Source organism: Lepidochelys kempii, chromosome 9 (assembly GCF_965140265.1).
Source record: "Lepidochelys kempii isolate rLepKem1 chromosome 9, rLepKem1.hap2, whole genome shotgun sequence".
NCBI classification, from domain to species: domain Eukaryota; kingdom Metazoa; phylum Chordata; order Testudines; family Cheloniidae; genus Lepidochelys; species Lepidochelys kempii.
Genome location: NC_133264.1, coordinates 97922152 through 97937960, shown reverse-complemented (window position 1 = coordinate 97937960; position 15809 = coordinate 97922152). Strand labels below are relative to the sequence as shown.

The following is a 15809-nucleotide window of genomic DNA, read 5'->3' as shown; positions in this document are numbered from 1 at the left end:
GGGGAAGAGAGGCTAGGTACAAGGCATGTAACGTGAGTGGACCTGGAGAAAGAGGCTCAGGCTTCTGGAGGGACAGCGTAGGTGGCGATAGATGACCAAGGGCTAGAAGATCTGTTAACATCAGGCTGAAAGTCCATTCCCCACACACAGCTTTCAGCTGTAGTTTCCTGAAACTTTTATTTGAAAAGCTGTTATGGGCCATGTGTTCAGCTTGTGTCAATCAGCTCTGGCTTTCTGCTGCCATTTGGGGAAGCTTTCTGGGAACTCCAAGGTTCTAGTAAGATGGGCATGGGCTAAATGTAACTGTTTCTTCGGCAAGTGTGTGCGGTGAAAAAGGGCAAAACGGCACAGCAGACACTTTCCCCATATTTAGCCCCAGCAAAATGTCATCATTTGCCCAACAACAACTGTTTCTGGGGTTTGCACAGAATAACCTTGTGTTAGCAAGGAAGCTGAGCTGCCCACATTTCTTTTTAAGGCAGTGCCAGTAAATCAAATGCTTTTTTGTGATTTAGGCCTTGTTTAGAATTTTACTGGGAGCGGAAGTCCAGCTCCCCTCCGACTGCATTCTGACTGCAGGGAGCCTGGCGACGGCAAGGGCCCGAGGAACCCAAGACCACGCACTCTCAAAGGGGTGTATATTGCACTGGGTTTGAAACACCTTCCCTCACTGGAACCTAGCTTCAAAGTGTGCCAGGCCCAACTCAGTGCTTCAGAGAGAAATAGATTAAGTACCGTGCAGTCTACCCCCTGTGGACCTTTCAAATGAGATCTTAAAAACCAAGTGCCTATATATTATGATTGCCATTAAAGAATCCAATATTATCCTGGTGTCCATGACCAATATTTCCCGTTGTTCCACTGGTGTGCTGTTTGGTCCTCCACCCGAGCTGGCTGCACTGAGTCCTGCTAGACACGTGCGTGTGCTGGTAGATAACGCGGGGACGTATTTGGAGTGAAAAGGTGCTACAGTATTGTGAAATCTTGTCATTCGGGCTTTCGGAGATGCGGGGGGTTTATGGCACTGTACAACGATGCATTTTTGTTCCTGTCGTTCCTAGGAGCTGCATTTCAAAAACCGTTACTGGCACGATAACTGCTTCCGCTGTTTTAAGTGCTACGCGTCTCTGGTTAACGAGCCCTTCATGCTGAAGGAAAACAACAAAGTTTGGTGCAGCAGCTGCAGTGCCACGGAGGGTGCAAACAAATGCAAAGGCTGCTTCAAAGCTATTGTTGCAGGTACCCAGCTCGGTGCATAGTCCAAACCTAGGGTAAACGGATGTCCTGATCCTCGTAGGGACAGTCCTGATCGTTGGGACTTGGTCTTATACGGGCACCTATTACCCCCACCTCCTATCCCAATTTTGACACTTGTTAGCTGGTTCCCTTAGCTAACTCTGACTGCTGACTTGGGGTCCTAGCCAGCACAAACTGCCAGGGTCTTGCCAAACCATGGTAGGCTGCAGCTAATGGCCGTGCACCAGGCTGACCTGCTCAGGAAGATGGACCTGCTCCTGAAAACACCTAGAACCATGCCGTGGCCTAACCCCACCGTGGCCGTGTAGCCAGGTGGAGGGATAAAAAAAAGTGCCACCGGGTGAGTAAAAGCACCCCAGCGGGTGCTGCCTTTTTTTCGGATCGCTCCCCCTGTCCCCCCAGCTATGCCACTGCCCCACAGTCAGGAGCTAGGCAAGACAGTGCTCAAGGGGCAGGGTGACTGGCACTTGCCTAGCTAGTTCCAGCTTTACATGGTCTCATTAAAAATAAGCCCTTGCCTTTTTCTGTCTGTGATTTAGCCTTGTGCTTATACTGTACCCTCGCACTTGGTTTTTGACCCTGGTCCCTGAAAAACAAAAACGGCTCCCTGGAGGAGAGCACTAGAGCCAGGATTTTGGCACGTGCTCAGCTTCCATTTAGGCAGCAGAACCAGAGCCCACAGTTTCAAGAGCTCAGCCTGGTAGATGCCGAACTTTGCTGGCCATGTGTGTCTCAATCCGCATTGTGGCGGCCCGCCCCCGCCACTTCCTGCACCTCCCATTGGCTGGGAACGGCGAACTGCGGCCACTGGGAGCCGTGCCTGCGGACAGTCAATGTAAACAAAATGTCCTGCGGCCCGCCAGCGGATTACCCTGATGGGCCACGAAAGTTGCCAACCCCTGCTTTAGAGCATGGTTTTGCATCCCTGCCCATCCTGGCTAATAGCCACTCATGGATCTATCCTCCATGAGTTTATCTAGTTCTTTTTTTGAACCCTGTTATAGTCTTGGCTTTCACATCCTCTGGCATTGTGTGAAGAAATATTTCCCTTTGTTTGTTTTAAACCTGCTGCCTACTAATTTCATTTGGTGACCCCTAGTTCTTGTGTTATGAGTAAATACCACTTCCTTATTTACTTCCTCCACACCAGTCATGATTTTATAGACCTTTACTGTATTGCCCCTTAGTCATCTCTTGTCCAAGCTGAAAAATCCCAGTCTTATTAATCTCCCCTCATATGCAAGCTGTTCCATGCCCCTAATAATTTTTGTTCTCCTTTGGTGAACCTTTTCCAATTCCAATGTATCTTTTTTGAGATGGGGCAACCACATCTGCAGGCAGTATTCAAGATGTGGGCGTACCATGGATAAGAATAGAGGCAATATGATATTTTCTGTCTTATCTATTCCTTTCTTAATGATTCCCAACATTCTGTTAGCTGCATGAGTGTTCGTGCAGCAATGGCCCTGAAAGCATTAATAGTGACCCATGTGGGCTGCACAAATTCCTATACCAGCAACCTGTTGCTTTCTGTTGCAGGAGACCAAAATGTTGAATACAAGAAGTCATTCTGGCACAAGGAATGCTTCACCTGCAGCCAGTGCAAGCAAGTGATAGGAACAGGCAGCTTCTTCCCCAAAGGAGAGGATATCTACTGTGCCTCTTGCCATGAACATAAGTTTGCCAAGCTGTGTGTTAAGTGCAAGAAGGTAAGTCACCATGCAGTTCTTGGGTTGGGAAGGGGCCCTTTGCCTATAGGAGCATTGAGTTGAGCAGAGGAGCAGGAGAACAAGCTGGACTAATCTTAACCTTTTTTTTAAATTGAGAAAATCATCAGATTGAGCAAAGATTTCACTGTAGTTGTCATAGTTTTTCCAGACACCAGTATTTAACCAAAGGAATTTGGGCTTAGTCTCTTTACCCCTTCATCAAAAGGAAAGCTTCCCTGCATAACGAATAAAGTAAAGCAAACAACATCCTCACTTCCACTGCTAAAAAGCTGACAGCTGTTGCTTGCTGATAATACTGGAATCATTAGTGCAAAACTGGTACTGTAAACAACCAGTGCTGTACAATATCTGTAACACTAACGGCTGAGAAATTTTCCTGAAAGTTCCTGGCCCATCAGAGTTCAGCACAGAGAAACTCAGCCAGCTCTGTGCTGGTGTCTTTTAGGCAAAAACCTCTCAAAAGAAGGGAAATCCTTCTGTCGCTGTTTGAAGACGGGAACCCAAACCCACCGTAGCAAGCTCCTTCACCCCAGTTCTGAAACCCAGTTGTCTTACCTGTAAGGATTTGCAGTGATGGTTACAGCATAACGCTTTCCTTATGTTCATTTCTGCCCTAGGCCATCACTTCTGGAGGACTCACTTACCAGGAGCAGCCTTGGCATTCAGAGTGCTTCATCTGTACTGGCTGCTCAAAGCAGATTGGTGGGAAACACTTCACTGCTGTGGAGGATCAGTTCTACTGTGTTGAGTGCTACAAGACAAAAGTTGCCAAGAAGTGTGCTGGCTGCAAGAACCCCATTACAGGTAAGTTGGTCAATTAGTGCATACTGAGACTCAGCAAAGGCAGCATTGTTTTATCCAGCCCTTCCTCCCTCTTACGGATTTGTCCAAGCACTTTCTCACCCCTTCACTCTGACCACCTCCAGAGCAGTCTCCTGAAGAATAGGCTTAAAATAGACAGAAGGAGGTGGCCTTCATTTGGGCTAAAAGAGGTGTAATACATTATAGTAAGAAACCAGAAGGCAGGTACGTGGATACAGTTTGGTTTCTTGGTGATGTTCTACATCACACACATTGTAACACCTGTTTTAAGTAACAACTAGTGACCTACACCTGCAGAACTGGAACATGATGCTAGTTTGCTTCCTTCTGCCTAATTGGATATAGGAATGAAGTGGAAAGCAGGGGATGATTTCCATTAACTCCAAAAACCCTCACAGAAACATTGTATAGACATGATTCTAAAACCCATTCATGATTCTAAGACATGAATGGCTTTTGGAGCATTCTTACAGCAGGCATAGGATTTGCTAGTTCATAGATCTAAAAAAAATCCATAGAAAGGAATAGAACTTAGTAGAAAATAACTATTTCCCTAAAGCCACCACCTTATCCTCCAAATCCCTCTTCAGCTCCCCTCTCCCACAGGGCATGTACAAAACCGCAGCCTGAGAATGGCAACCCAGGGAGCAAGCCATGTACATTTTTAGCCAGGCAGTAGCTATGATCCCATCCTGTTATGGTTTTACCATCTCCCTCACTGCACCTGCTTGTTTGCCTTATCCACTTGCAAACTCTGGGGCAGGGAATGTCTTGAATACATTGTACAGCACCTAGCATGATGGAGGCCTTAAGACTTGTTCATAAGCAGGACATACATCAGAGTATTAGAACTGTGTAAATTAAGCTGCAATTCTATTGTCTGAGCTCCCAGCAGCCTCAATTAGCAGGATAATTGAAGCCTGAGTTTGGGAAGGTGCATTAAATACTAAGTCAGCTGAGGGGGATCACAGTTAAGGTCTCCAAATTCCTTAAGTTTAAATTAAGCAAGGGGCAGTATGTATGCACATTACTCCTGGGGGAATTCTGCATCACTGTGCACGTCATTGCACTTGCACAGATTTCTTTGCTTCCCCGCAGAAAAATGACTTCTGACAGGGAAATCGCAAGAGCAGTCATGTGCCCACTCACTGGCAGTAAAGGGAGGTTGGGTTGAGCACCCAGAGCAGCCGGTAGAAATGTAAATTACCAGCGGGGGCAGGGCTGGGCAGTCATGCATGCAAGACAGACACTCTGTCCCTCTTGCTTGCTAGCGTGGCATGCTTGGCGTGGAAGGGCAGGGCTTTGCGGTGTTTCTGAAGACATAGGTGTGGGGCAGGCTCTGTTCCCTCAGGCAGAGCAGAGTGTAGCAGCCTGCCTGTTTAGTGAATTCCCCCAGACATATAAAACAGTTGTAAAAATGTTAAGGCTCCTTTACATTGCCAGAGTGGTGTAAAGAAGCCTTATTGTAAAAGGACGGTGTGGCCTTATAAATGCTTATTGGTGCTTCAGTGATTAGAACTGGTCTAAATTTTTGGACTGAAAAAATTTCCTATGAAAATGTTCTCCATGAACTATTTGCTACTGACCTTTTTGGAGATGGTCAGTAGCCACTATAAATTGTGAGTTTAAGACCCCAGCCATCACTTGCTTTTCAGTTGCCTATAATATAACACTGAGCATATGGCTACATATATTTGTTGACTAATAACTAGAAGTAAATGGTCCATACTAGCTACATTACTATTAGACAAAGGGGGGCTGGTGATTTCCTCCAGTGCTCCCCACTCCCATTCTCCATCCATTATATTATAGTTTAAATAAATTACCAAAATAATTGAAACCAGCTTGATTATATTACATTTTGACAAAAAATATGCAGAATTTAAAAATACTGTGTGTAGAATTTTTATTTTTTTTGTGAAGAATTCCTGCAGGAGTAGCACACGTATTAAAAGCTGTTTTACAGGGAGATTGGAAAGAGCTGGAGGAAGGCTGGGTTTAGAGGGCAGGACCCACAGAAGAAAAGGCTTTTCACTGCAGGATTGGCAAAACTGTGGACAGGAGACAGGACTAAGCCACTTGAAGCAAGATCAGAATCAGACCCTAAGTGCATTCTTACGAGGCTCTAAGTGGTCTGGGAAACCCCTCTGGGAGAAAATGATTTTTTTTTTTTTTTAGTTTTGAAACAAACCAGGTTTAAAAATGGAAGTTGTCAAGACAATGTGGGCAGAGAGGTGCTGCTGAAACTTAAAGGGGCCTGATTGCACCAAAAGCTGCATTCCAACTGCTGGGGTTTTCACCAGTCCTTTACCAGCAGAGTTTGAAATGGTTTGCTGTGGTAGACAAGACAGAGCAGAGCAGGGCATCTGGGACCAAGATCAGCTCTTGATAGGTCTGGTGGATTTTATACAGGTGCGGGAACATTGTTCTTTCTAGGAAAGCAACCAACTACTCTATCCTTTCTATAAGTCAATAGACATTAACAAAGAACAAGTTACTTTCTGTTGAAAGGAATGTTATTAATAACTCCTTCTATCTTTCTAAATAGGATTTGGAAAAGGATCCACTGTGGTCAGCCATGAAGGCCAATCCTGGCATGATTATTGTTTCAAGTGTACCAAGTGTTCCCGTCCTTTGGCTAACAGGCGCTTTGTCTATCATAATGAGAAAATTTACTGCGCTGACTGTCCCCATAGACTGTAAGGAGCAGCCTCTGCCTTTGCTGTAAAATGGATTGGAGCCTTGCTCTTGTATCTGAGCTGCTTCAGAAGGGCCTATTAAAGGAGCTTGCACATTAAAGCCTATCTTCTTCCATTTTACAGAATGGTTCAGACCTCCTGCCCCAGCATATTTCAGCTTGTTTGATTTTAGATTTTAAGGTTCTGCAGTAACAAAACTTACTCAACTGCAAAACTAACTTTGCTTTCATGACAATTAACACAAAAGCTTGAGGTGCCAGAATTTTAGGTCCTTAAATATCACCTCTTCTGCATGACGATTAGTACAAAGTAAAACAAACACTGATTTTGTAACTTAAGTTGAAGTTTTGACACTTAATGAAGTGGTTTTTGACAAGGAACATACAAATCTTTGCACCCACTGAAACCCCCCAAAAAAACCCATTGGTAAGAAGATGCAAAGACCACACCCAGGATCATAGATATGGTGCTTCGCAATTATACATTCATGAGTACTTTATATGCAGACATGCAGTTAGTAGCAACTAAACATTAATGCCTTTGCTTATACTACCATATAAAGCAAGTTACAGCAAGTATATGTTATGGCTTTGTTTATGTTTTGCTACTGTGGTTTAGCTAGGGAGAATGCTAAAAGAGATTTATGGCAATTTTAACTTAAGGTTTAATCCTGATTTTAAATTGGCTTGTCAGAGGGTTTTGCTTACCAGCTTTTTTACTTTAATTATGCTGTCTACACCTGGTTTACTAATTCACCACCTTCATGAAGTTATTCTTTGACGCATAACATACAAAGAATGTATATGCATTTTTAAAACATTGTAGGATAGCTCTCCTACCATGACAACACGTTATTTTAAGATCTAATAAAAATTGGATTAATGCTTGTTTGGATTCATGAAGTCTGGACGATTGTGTCTCTTCACTAGTTTCTGTAGGAAACAAATATCAAGGTGTGTCAAAGTCACTAAGACCCTCCCCCCTTTACACTGCACAACTGTACTTGTTTTGAGGACCCCTCCTTCCCCCATTGCAGTTAACACTGAGTGCCAACCCCTACACTGCCAAGAGCATATTTAAATGTGCCTGTGGCCAACATACTGTAGAGTTACGGGAAAATTAACCTAAAATTGGTGTCTGTTCCTCTGAAATCCCTCTTCCAGATGTAATCTATTTTAAAATAAAACAGCGCAGCCTGAGCAACATTAAGCCATCTCAACTCCCTGAGTTCCCCTTGTGATTCAGGGCAGGGACAGGGGGATAGAAGGAGGTCATACAACACACACAAGGTTTTGAGGATGACCGCTATAGTGGGGACATGGGAGGCAGCTGAGCAGTACCTCAGACACACAGGGATGGGGTATGACGATTCCCTGCTCTGCTAGAGTCCAAAAGGATACTTTGTTATTCTCTATGCTCTTCTACAGGACATTACTCAAAGCTCAAACCATTGTCTTTATTGAACAAAATGAAAGACCTATGGCCCTGAAATACTCAATTTCTTGAAACTTTTTTCAATTTCACAGCAGCGATAATACTGACTGAACTTTGTCTTTCATAGAGTAGACCTCAGAATTTAACAGTCTAATAAAAAGAAAATATAAGCTGTGTTGTACTACAAAGTGACTCTAAACAATATTGAAGATTGTTTTTTGTGACAGGGTTTATATTTGGAGAAAGGAAAGAGTGTCAAGTTTAACAGTAACTTGGTACTAACTTATCTTCTCCAAATCCTGTCCTTTGGCACTTCATTAAAAGGAAATAATTTATCCTCTTGGTAATTAAACTGGTGTTAATTTGTAACATGCCACTAATGATCAATGGACCTCAAAAACAATGAGGTGTCCTTGTTACATCTTAGAGACTAACATTTATTTGGGCATAAGCTTTCGTGGGCTAGAACCCACTTCATCACTAGTAATAGTTTAGGGCAAGGGAGTTGCTGATAATCACTTACCTATGAGACTTCTAGTCTGTCAATGTTGGTTTCTACTTAAAATGGCAGAAAAACTTAGTTGCAGGACTATCCCTTTGTATATTTTAATTCTACATTGTGTAAGAATAGCTCCAGCCACCAATACTGGAAGTCACAAGAACCACGAAATATTCAGTTCCAATAACTGCTTTTCCCTATTAATTCGTGTGAAAAAACACGCTTGAGCCAAGTGCATTAACAGGAAGCATGTGAAAGTATAATTAGCATTAGGGCCTCACATCTTCCAACCCTCTTACAAACTAAAAATTCTTATAGACTGTTGAAGAAACTACAATGCTGATTGAAACCGTCCCTTTTGCAAGTTCTTTGCTTCTTCCTTCTGGCAGTGGTCCCCAAACTTTACCTGGCAACCCCTTCACCTCCACCCACCCCCGGAGACAGGGCCAGGAGCAGGGGATCGAGGCTGGGACCACAGCCGAGGCCAGGCCCAGGGGTGGAACTGGGTGGTGCTCCCTCCCTGGCCCCTGTGCAGGCTGGCCTAGGCCCTAGCCTTACCCCGCCCCACACACACTTTCGGGACCTCTGCCTTATGGAGTAGACACCAACTATAACTAATATACTAAAAAGGTATCAGGATTAGAAGTGTATTTTAGATCAGGGAGCATAACAAGATGAAGACACTAAGACTACCATGATACAAGTAAGTCGAACCATTCGAATTTTATTTGAATAGCAAAAATTAGTTTATGGAGTCTGTACTGTGTATTCGAGTGGTTGTTCTGGTCAACATTTGACTGCATCTCCAGGCAAAGCAGCTGGGGAAACATTTTGAGAGCTCTAGTAACCTAATGTTCAGAACTGCAAAAACCAACCCACTGTTCAACTGCAAAGTTTATTTAACAGCGCACACATATTTACAAACAGCTGTAACAGAGCATTCAACAAATAACATCTGCACAGAAAAAAATATCAGCATCTTGTTTGTTAGAATGATTGTCTCTGCCAGAAACAGCTATTATACAAAAATACATTTTTTTCTTTTTTACCTAAGGCACTGCTCTAAGTCTAAAACAGTTCTACTATAATTGGAATAGCAACGGATTGAGAAAGGAGGAAGAATGAGGGTTTCCTGTTTTAACTGTGGTGTTGAGAAAGGAACACATTTAGTTCCAGCAAGAACATTTGCATTTTAACACTGAAAACACAGCTGCCATTCAGATGATTAATTGGTACTGAAGTGTCAGCTAAGATTTAGGCAGGGTTTGAGAAAGCAATTCTTTAAAGAAATCATTATCCTGTATCTCTTACAAAGGCATAAGAACGGGACTGCACTTACACTTTTTGTAGCAGCCATTTGCAAAAGATAGTTAATCTCTTCATGCTGTAAAAAGCAAGTAACTAATGCAGCCTTTAGGAAAGGGAATACATATGCTATTTGCAGTCATTGTTATAAAGCTAGCACAGGAACATGTAGAATAATTAACATGAACAAAAAACAGGACTTGAATGGCCTAATACTGTTATGTACACAACATAATACTTACATGAGTGTAGATAAATATGTAATTCAAATGAAAACATTTTAAAAAGCATGACAAATGTTAAACTGCACTATAACAAACACGTTTAGGTACTCAACATTTCCGCAGTATATTAGTGCATATATACTCGTGTATATTGTAAAATTTTAGGACGTTCCAGTAACATTAAAATGTATTAATGATTGTACAATTCTGTATTTTGAAGCTACTAATATTTTCATATTAGAAATAATCCAAAACAGTTTAACCCAGTGTTGGATCAAAGAGATAACTGACCAATTTAGCTTTTCTTAAATATCCTATTAGTATCACCAACTGTACAGAGATGTTACGTGGAAAATAAAACAAATGGGATTTGGTTTTTATATGCACAGAATGCATAATTTTTATTTTAAATTTGCAAACTGCCACTTCAGAAACATGCAAAAATATTTGTCAGTGGCCAGCTGGTAAATTTCCAATGGCACACGGGGATGGTACATCACACTAATATGAAAATAAAAGGACCTGGAGACAGGTTAGTGGAGATTTTGTAAAAGGAGAACAAGTGATATTTAACAAGGAAAGCCTGTCGAACAGTCCACTAGACAAATGGAAAAGGAACAACAGCAAGGAAGTCTCCCTGAAAGTTTTCAAGGTGCAAATTTAGAAGTTTATTATCCCTTCCCTGCTGGTCTTTTTTGCAAGCTTGAAGACAGGTAAAGGTTAACAAGCAGCTTTTCAAAACAAGGCCTTCGGTACTTGATAAAACACTGGATTACTGAAGTGCAATCAGGTTATTTCCAGGACTCTAGTGTTCACAGTTCTGTCCAAAGAGCAAAGAAGAGGTGGTTAGTGTTCTCATGCTGTGCAGTATGGACTGTATACAAGACACCAAGTACATCTGCTATCTGTGTCAGGGGCCATGTCTAACATAACCAGCAGCAGATCTGCAGCTTACCTATTTCATTAACTGTCAGAACAGTGGTTTCTGTCTCGGGATAACAGCTGGTTAGTCCACACTGGCACATGCATAATCAAATATAACAAATGCAGTAAATTTTTCCTGATATAAGTGTGTAAATATATTAGTTTGTAAAATTATGTACATACCTGCTACATCACACTACCTCAAAACATATCTAGCTGAACACGGCCCAAAGCCCAGCCTAGAGACTATGGTTTCTCTAATTAAATACATTAGTCTTCTGCTTAACTGCATTAGTTATTAGCAGGCTCAAAATACTGTCATTCTATTTAGATTAACTTTCAAAATGCAGTAAGAATCTGGGGTGAACATTTCAAACCTCACTGGTGTTTATGGAAGGAGGTGTGAAAGCACCCAAACCTGAAGTCCTCCAAGTACCCACAGAAGCAATATAGCACTGGTACTGTGTACCTAGCTACTGTGTACCTAGCTACTGTATCTGAACTCCAATCTGGAGGGACCACAGCGGGAGCAAGCCCTTCGCTCCATTTCCATGGCCCAGTCACAATCTTTGGCCTCTCACCTAAGTGGTAACAAGGGTGCATACTGCAATGGAATATATGTGACAAGTACATGAAACACACAAACATGGACATCTATCCTCTGGGAACTGGACAGAGAAGACAGCTGTCAGGAGTTTGGAAATGTTAAATGCTCTAATTTTGGTGTGTCATGTCTGAAGAGATGACTCGGGTGGTGTAACCATTCCATTTCCACTAAATAGCTTTTCCATTTAGGACACCTATCCACATGAGTCCTTGTCAAGTGGATGGAGATCTCTTGTTATGAGCATGTTTTTGAACTGGTGTGTTGGAGATCCTAACTTCCAATGAAAAGAAAAAGAAGAAAAAAAAAAAGTCCAGTCCTATACCAGCTAGTTTCACTCAAATCTCTGACCCACCACCCTAATGATCAGTCATGGACATGGATAACTACAAATGATTTGATAAGACAACAACTTTTGGAGGATTCCCACTATTAGACTGGTAATTCTTGTCTCCTCCACACTTCACACTCAAGCCTATCAGCTTGAGGTCTGTAGACGCGTTTGCTTTTTATAAACCTGTTTGTGCAATTCAGATTTTATTTCCATAACCTCAGAAGTTTTGCTTGGGATGCAACACAGGTTTGATATACTGTTTTCTGCATTACAGATCTCTAACAAACAGCTTTTAAAAATTAATGCATTCTGTACTGAGTTTACCAGAAAGAAATCACAGTTCCTTTCCAGCAAAGTGTAACACAGTTAACACTTCCTCCCTACTGCTTATTGTCTAGTGTTTAGAGGGGAGGACTGGTAGTCAGGACTCTTGGGTTCTTTTCCCACCTCTATCACTAATTCACAGTGTGGCCACGGGCAAGTCTCAACTTCTGTCGACTCATCTGTAAAATCAGCACATCTACCTCAGAGGTGTACGAGGCTATTCCTAAATGAAATGCATCAAGTGCACAATATTAATTAAATAATCATTTGCTCTAGAAACAAACACCTGTTATTCATTTTATCCCCATATTAATGGAACATCTTTCATTCAGCACTAGCACCAAGAGTATGCCTGTTGTCATGTCTAGTCAAGCTCACACAACATGAAGAATTAATATTGCTTTACAGTAAAAAAAACAGGTGTTGCAGAACAATCTTCCTCTTGACAAGTGCCGAGTAACTAAAAGCCCTACAGACTTTGAAGTGGTAATTTTAAGACTCAAAACATCTCAGCCCCAGCAAAGTACAAGAATATACTTAAGTGGAAGGGCTTAAGTCAGAGGGGTCTAGCTCATGAAGGGTTTTAATAGTAACCAGCAGCACTTCAAAAATTAACATTTTTAAAAAATCACAGTAACCATGTAAGAGATTTAAGAACAACAAAAAATAAAAAAAAATTAAAAAAAGTTTTAGTCCTAGGGAGAGGTACAGAAGCTTCATTGTGATTGAGCTGTTCTTTTGGAAGAGCTCTCAGTGGGTGTGTTATCTAGCTGTAATAGTTAAGTCCCTTCAAAAGTCATCAACTAGTTACTCCTCTGACAAAAGGAAAATAAGCACAACAGTAAGAGCCTGTTGCTAGTTTAGAGAATACAAGAGATTCTCAAAAAAAAAGAAAAAAAGAAAGCACAAACATACAGTAAATATTTAACAAAGCTACCTTAATTTAGTGGGAGCAGGCGGTAGAAGGGAAGTCAGCATACATTACCTGATGCAGTCTCTATAGGTTTGGTCAAGGAATTCACCATGCCATTGTCCTCAAATGCTAATTTCGGACTAGAGGGAACTGTAGCAGCATCATTCAAGTTTTCATTACAGTTATCAGCAGTGATGCTGTCTGAACTCAGTTTGGTTGACTTGGAATGTACTCCAAGGTCAATAATTTCTTCAAAAGTCCATGCATTAGATTTTCCATTGAGATTCTGTATAAGTCCAATCGTATGATCAGTTTCATTAACGTGCAATATTTCTGAATTCTGGATAACCATTTCTTTTGCTGAAGGACTGGAGAAAGAACAAAACACATTTGTTAAGTGTGCTGGACACCTGACCCTTATTTACTAACAGAAAAGGGGGTCAGCCAATTAGAAACCCCTATATTCTCCTCAATGAATATTTTTCAGGATAAACTGCCCTGCCTGCCATGCGATTGTTATAGGAGTCAGATCAGAAGGAACAACTGCAGCAACATCCAGTCAGTCACTTCTGCACCAATAACCATCAGATAAGAGCACAACTCCACAGAACTGGTATAAAAAAAAGTCACAGGATCCATGTCCCTGCTTTAATAGTCTGTGTTTCTGCTTTGTTTTCAGATTCATTTTTGATAAACACATGCATTTACTGATTCACAAACTACTCTGTAAAAGTGTTATATTCAAACCATCAGTTTCAATTAATTTTTGAAGAAGTCATGAAACATTTACACTTTATATTCCGTCACTAGACACATGTGGCAAGAACAGAAATTTTTTAATTTAATATCAGAGTATTTTCAGTGCAAATTCTAAAGCATCATTAGGATTTGGACAAGCAAACAGAATTGCCCATGAATCTAGAGATTTTTCAAAGGACTGGATGGAAATTCTCTCTCTGAAAATGAGAAATGTATTATTAAAAACTAATACTAAAATTCCCACCAAGTGAGGTTTTTAACATTGTTTTAGCTAAGTTGAAGGTGTCTTAGAGAATCCTGTAGATACTCTCCCTTCTCTCTACTCTCTTGTTTGGAGATTTAGTAACAAACTGTCATCCAGCCCCAGGGAAAACTGTTCAGGTTGTTGCCTTTGTTTACAAGTAAGTTAGACATGTTTCTGTTTGTTTGGCAACATCTCAATCCACTTACCACCACCACCACCGTTATTGACATGGCACTATCAAAAACAAGCAGCTTATGCATTAAATAGCAAACTGACAGTTTGATCATGTAATACACTTGAGGCAGTGGGCACTGCTTCATAATAGAAAGTTTTAAACTATATTTTTCTTTATCAAGATACCGATGCTTTAGTAAGTTCTGAAGCAAACTTACAATCTCTGAATTTAGTTTCTGTACATTAAATCAATTGATCAGATGTGGACCTGTTCAATTTCACACCAGATTTACACTGAGGTATATCTCCACTGACTTCACTACTGTTACTCCAGACTCACATTAGATTGAGAGGAATCACGATCAGCTCCAAAATACAACAATGTATAATTATACAAGAAGGAATAATAATTTATATTTTATTTTATAATTTAATGTTACATTGTTTTATATATTTAAAGTGGCATATATCATTTTAAAAATACTAACTTGAAGTTTTACCTAGAGTAAATCAGGTGTTTCCTGACAACTACAACAAAACTCGACAGTCTCAAACTAAATTTTTGGCAACCTATGATCAGTACTAAACAAACTATATGAAGTGTATTTAAAGATTTCTTGCGTAAATTACAATCAGATGCAACCTTTACATTAGGACACCATCACACAGGCTCACCTATAACCCTTTAGCTGCGTAACATGCAAAGACCTTTCATTAGTCTCCTTCTGATAAATGTCTTGCTCATCTCCATTCATAAGTACTTCATCAGCCTCCATTTTTGACATATCTTGCATTGAAGATTCCATAGAAGTCAAACCACATGCAAACTCAGAACTACATTGTGTCTGCACCTTGATTTCTTGAGACAGATCAACACCATTTATCTTTTCTGAAAGACAGAGAGCTGCAATATATTAGGGTTGCGATTCCAAATTAACAACACACCAATAAATGCCTAACTGGTCTCTCCCCTAGCTGGAATGTTCTGAACATACAGTCTCATAAAACGAACATCTCTAATGGGAAATTGGCTATAATGATATTGAATAATACATGTATTTTTACAGTGCCAAAACAAATCTAAAATATTATTATTATTGTACAGTCATTCTCAAATCATACATTTTTAGTTAATAATTTTGCCTGTCTTCCACACTATGGAATAAATAATCTATTCTCATTTTTATACAGACCGCTTCCACGGCAATTGTGGAAATGGTGTACTTAAATTATCATACATCAGCATGAAAATTAACTTACAGTAAATATTGCCAATTGCTGAAAATCGAGTAAGGCCTTTCAGAGGATAAGTGAAGAAACAAAATTATTCGTTTATTAGGGAGTCCAGATCCCATTGAGACAATGACTACCCCACTTTAGAATATAAGCGATTTTAACCATTTTGGTCCTCATTTACCAAACACTGTTTACCTGGTTGATATGTTTTTTCAAGGCCCAACTCTCCCTCCTCTTCTGCATCCTCTTCCTCTTCCCCCTCATTAGCAGACTTCTCTTCATTCTGTAACAGAAATCTGTATTACTGCTAACTTCAACTGTTCTAAG

The 15809-nt window shown here is 40.8% G+C and overlaps 2 protein-coding genes across 5 annotated transcripts in view; one reads left to right on the top strand and one right to left on the bottom strand.

The window, feature by feature from the left end:
* FHL1 (four and a half LIM domains 1) overlaps nt 1-7389 on the top strand; it is an 87183-nt gene extending 79794 nt beyond the window's left edge. For all 4 annotated transcript variants that reach the window (XM_073358469.1, XM_073358466.1, XM_073358468.1 and 1 more), the window contains exons 3-6: nt 1062-1239; nt 2797-2966; nt 3605-3791; nt 6358-7389. In XM_073358469.1, coding sequence (XP_073214570.1) covers nt 1062-1239; nt 2797-2966; nt 3605-3791; nt 6358-6512 — 690 coding nt within the window. In that variant the 3' untranslated portion in view covers nt 6513-7389. The remainder of the gene's footprint in view (nt 1-1061; nt 1240-2796; nt 2967-3604; nt 3792-6357) is intronic.
* Nucleotides 7390-9322: 1933 nt separating this feature from the next.
* The window catches only part of MAP7D3 (MAP7 domain containing 3), a 63337-nt gene continuing 56850 nt past the window's right edge, over nt 9323-15809 (bottom strand). Inside the window, exons 18-21 of the mRNA XM_073358441.1 lie at nt 15678-15765; nt 14922-15150; nt 13142-13437; nt 9323-10790 (exon numbers count right to left, since the gene is read on the bottom strand). Of these exons, the coding sequence (XP_073214542.1) occupies nt 10783-10790; nt 13142-13437; nt 14922-15150; nt 15678-15765 (621 nt within the window). The 3' untranslated portion in view covers nt 9323-10782. The remainder of the gene's footprint in view (nt 10791-13141; nt 13438-14921; nt 15151-15677; nt 15766-15809) is intronic.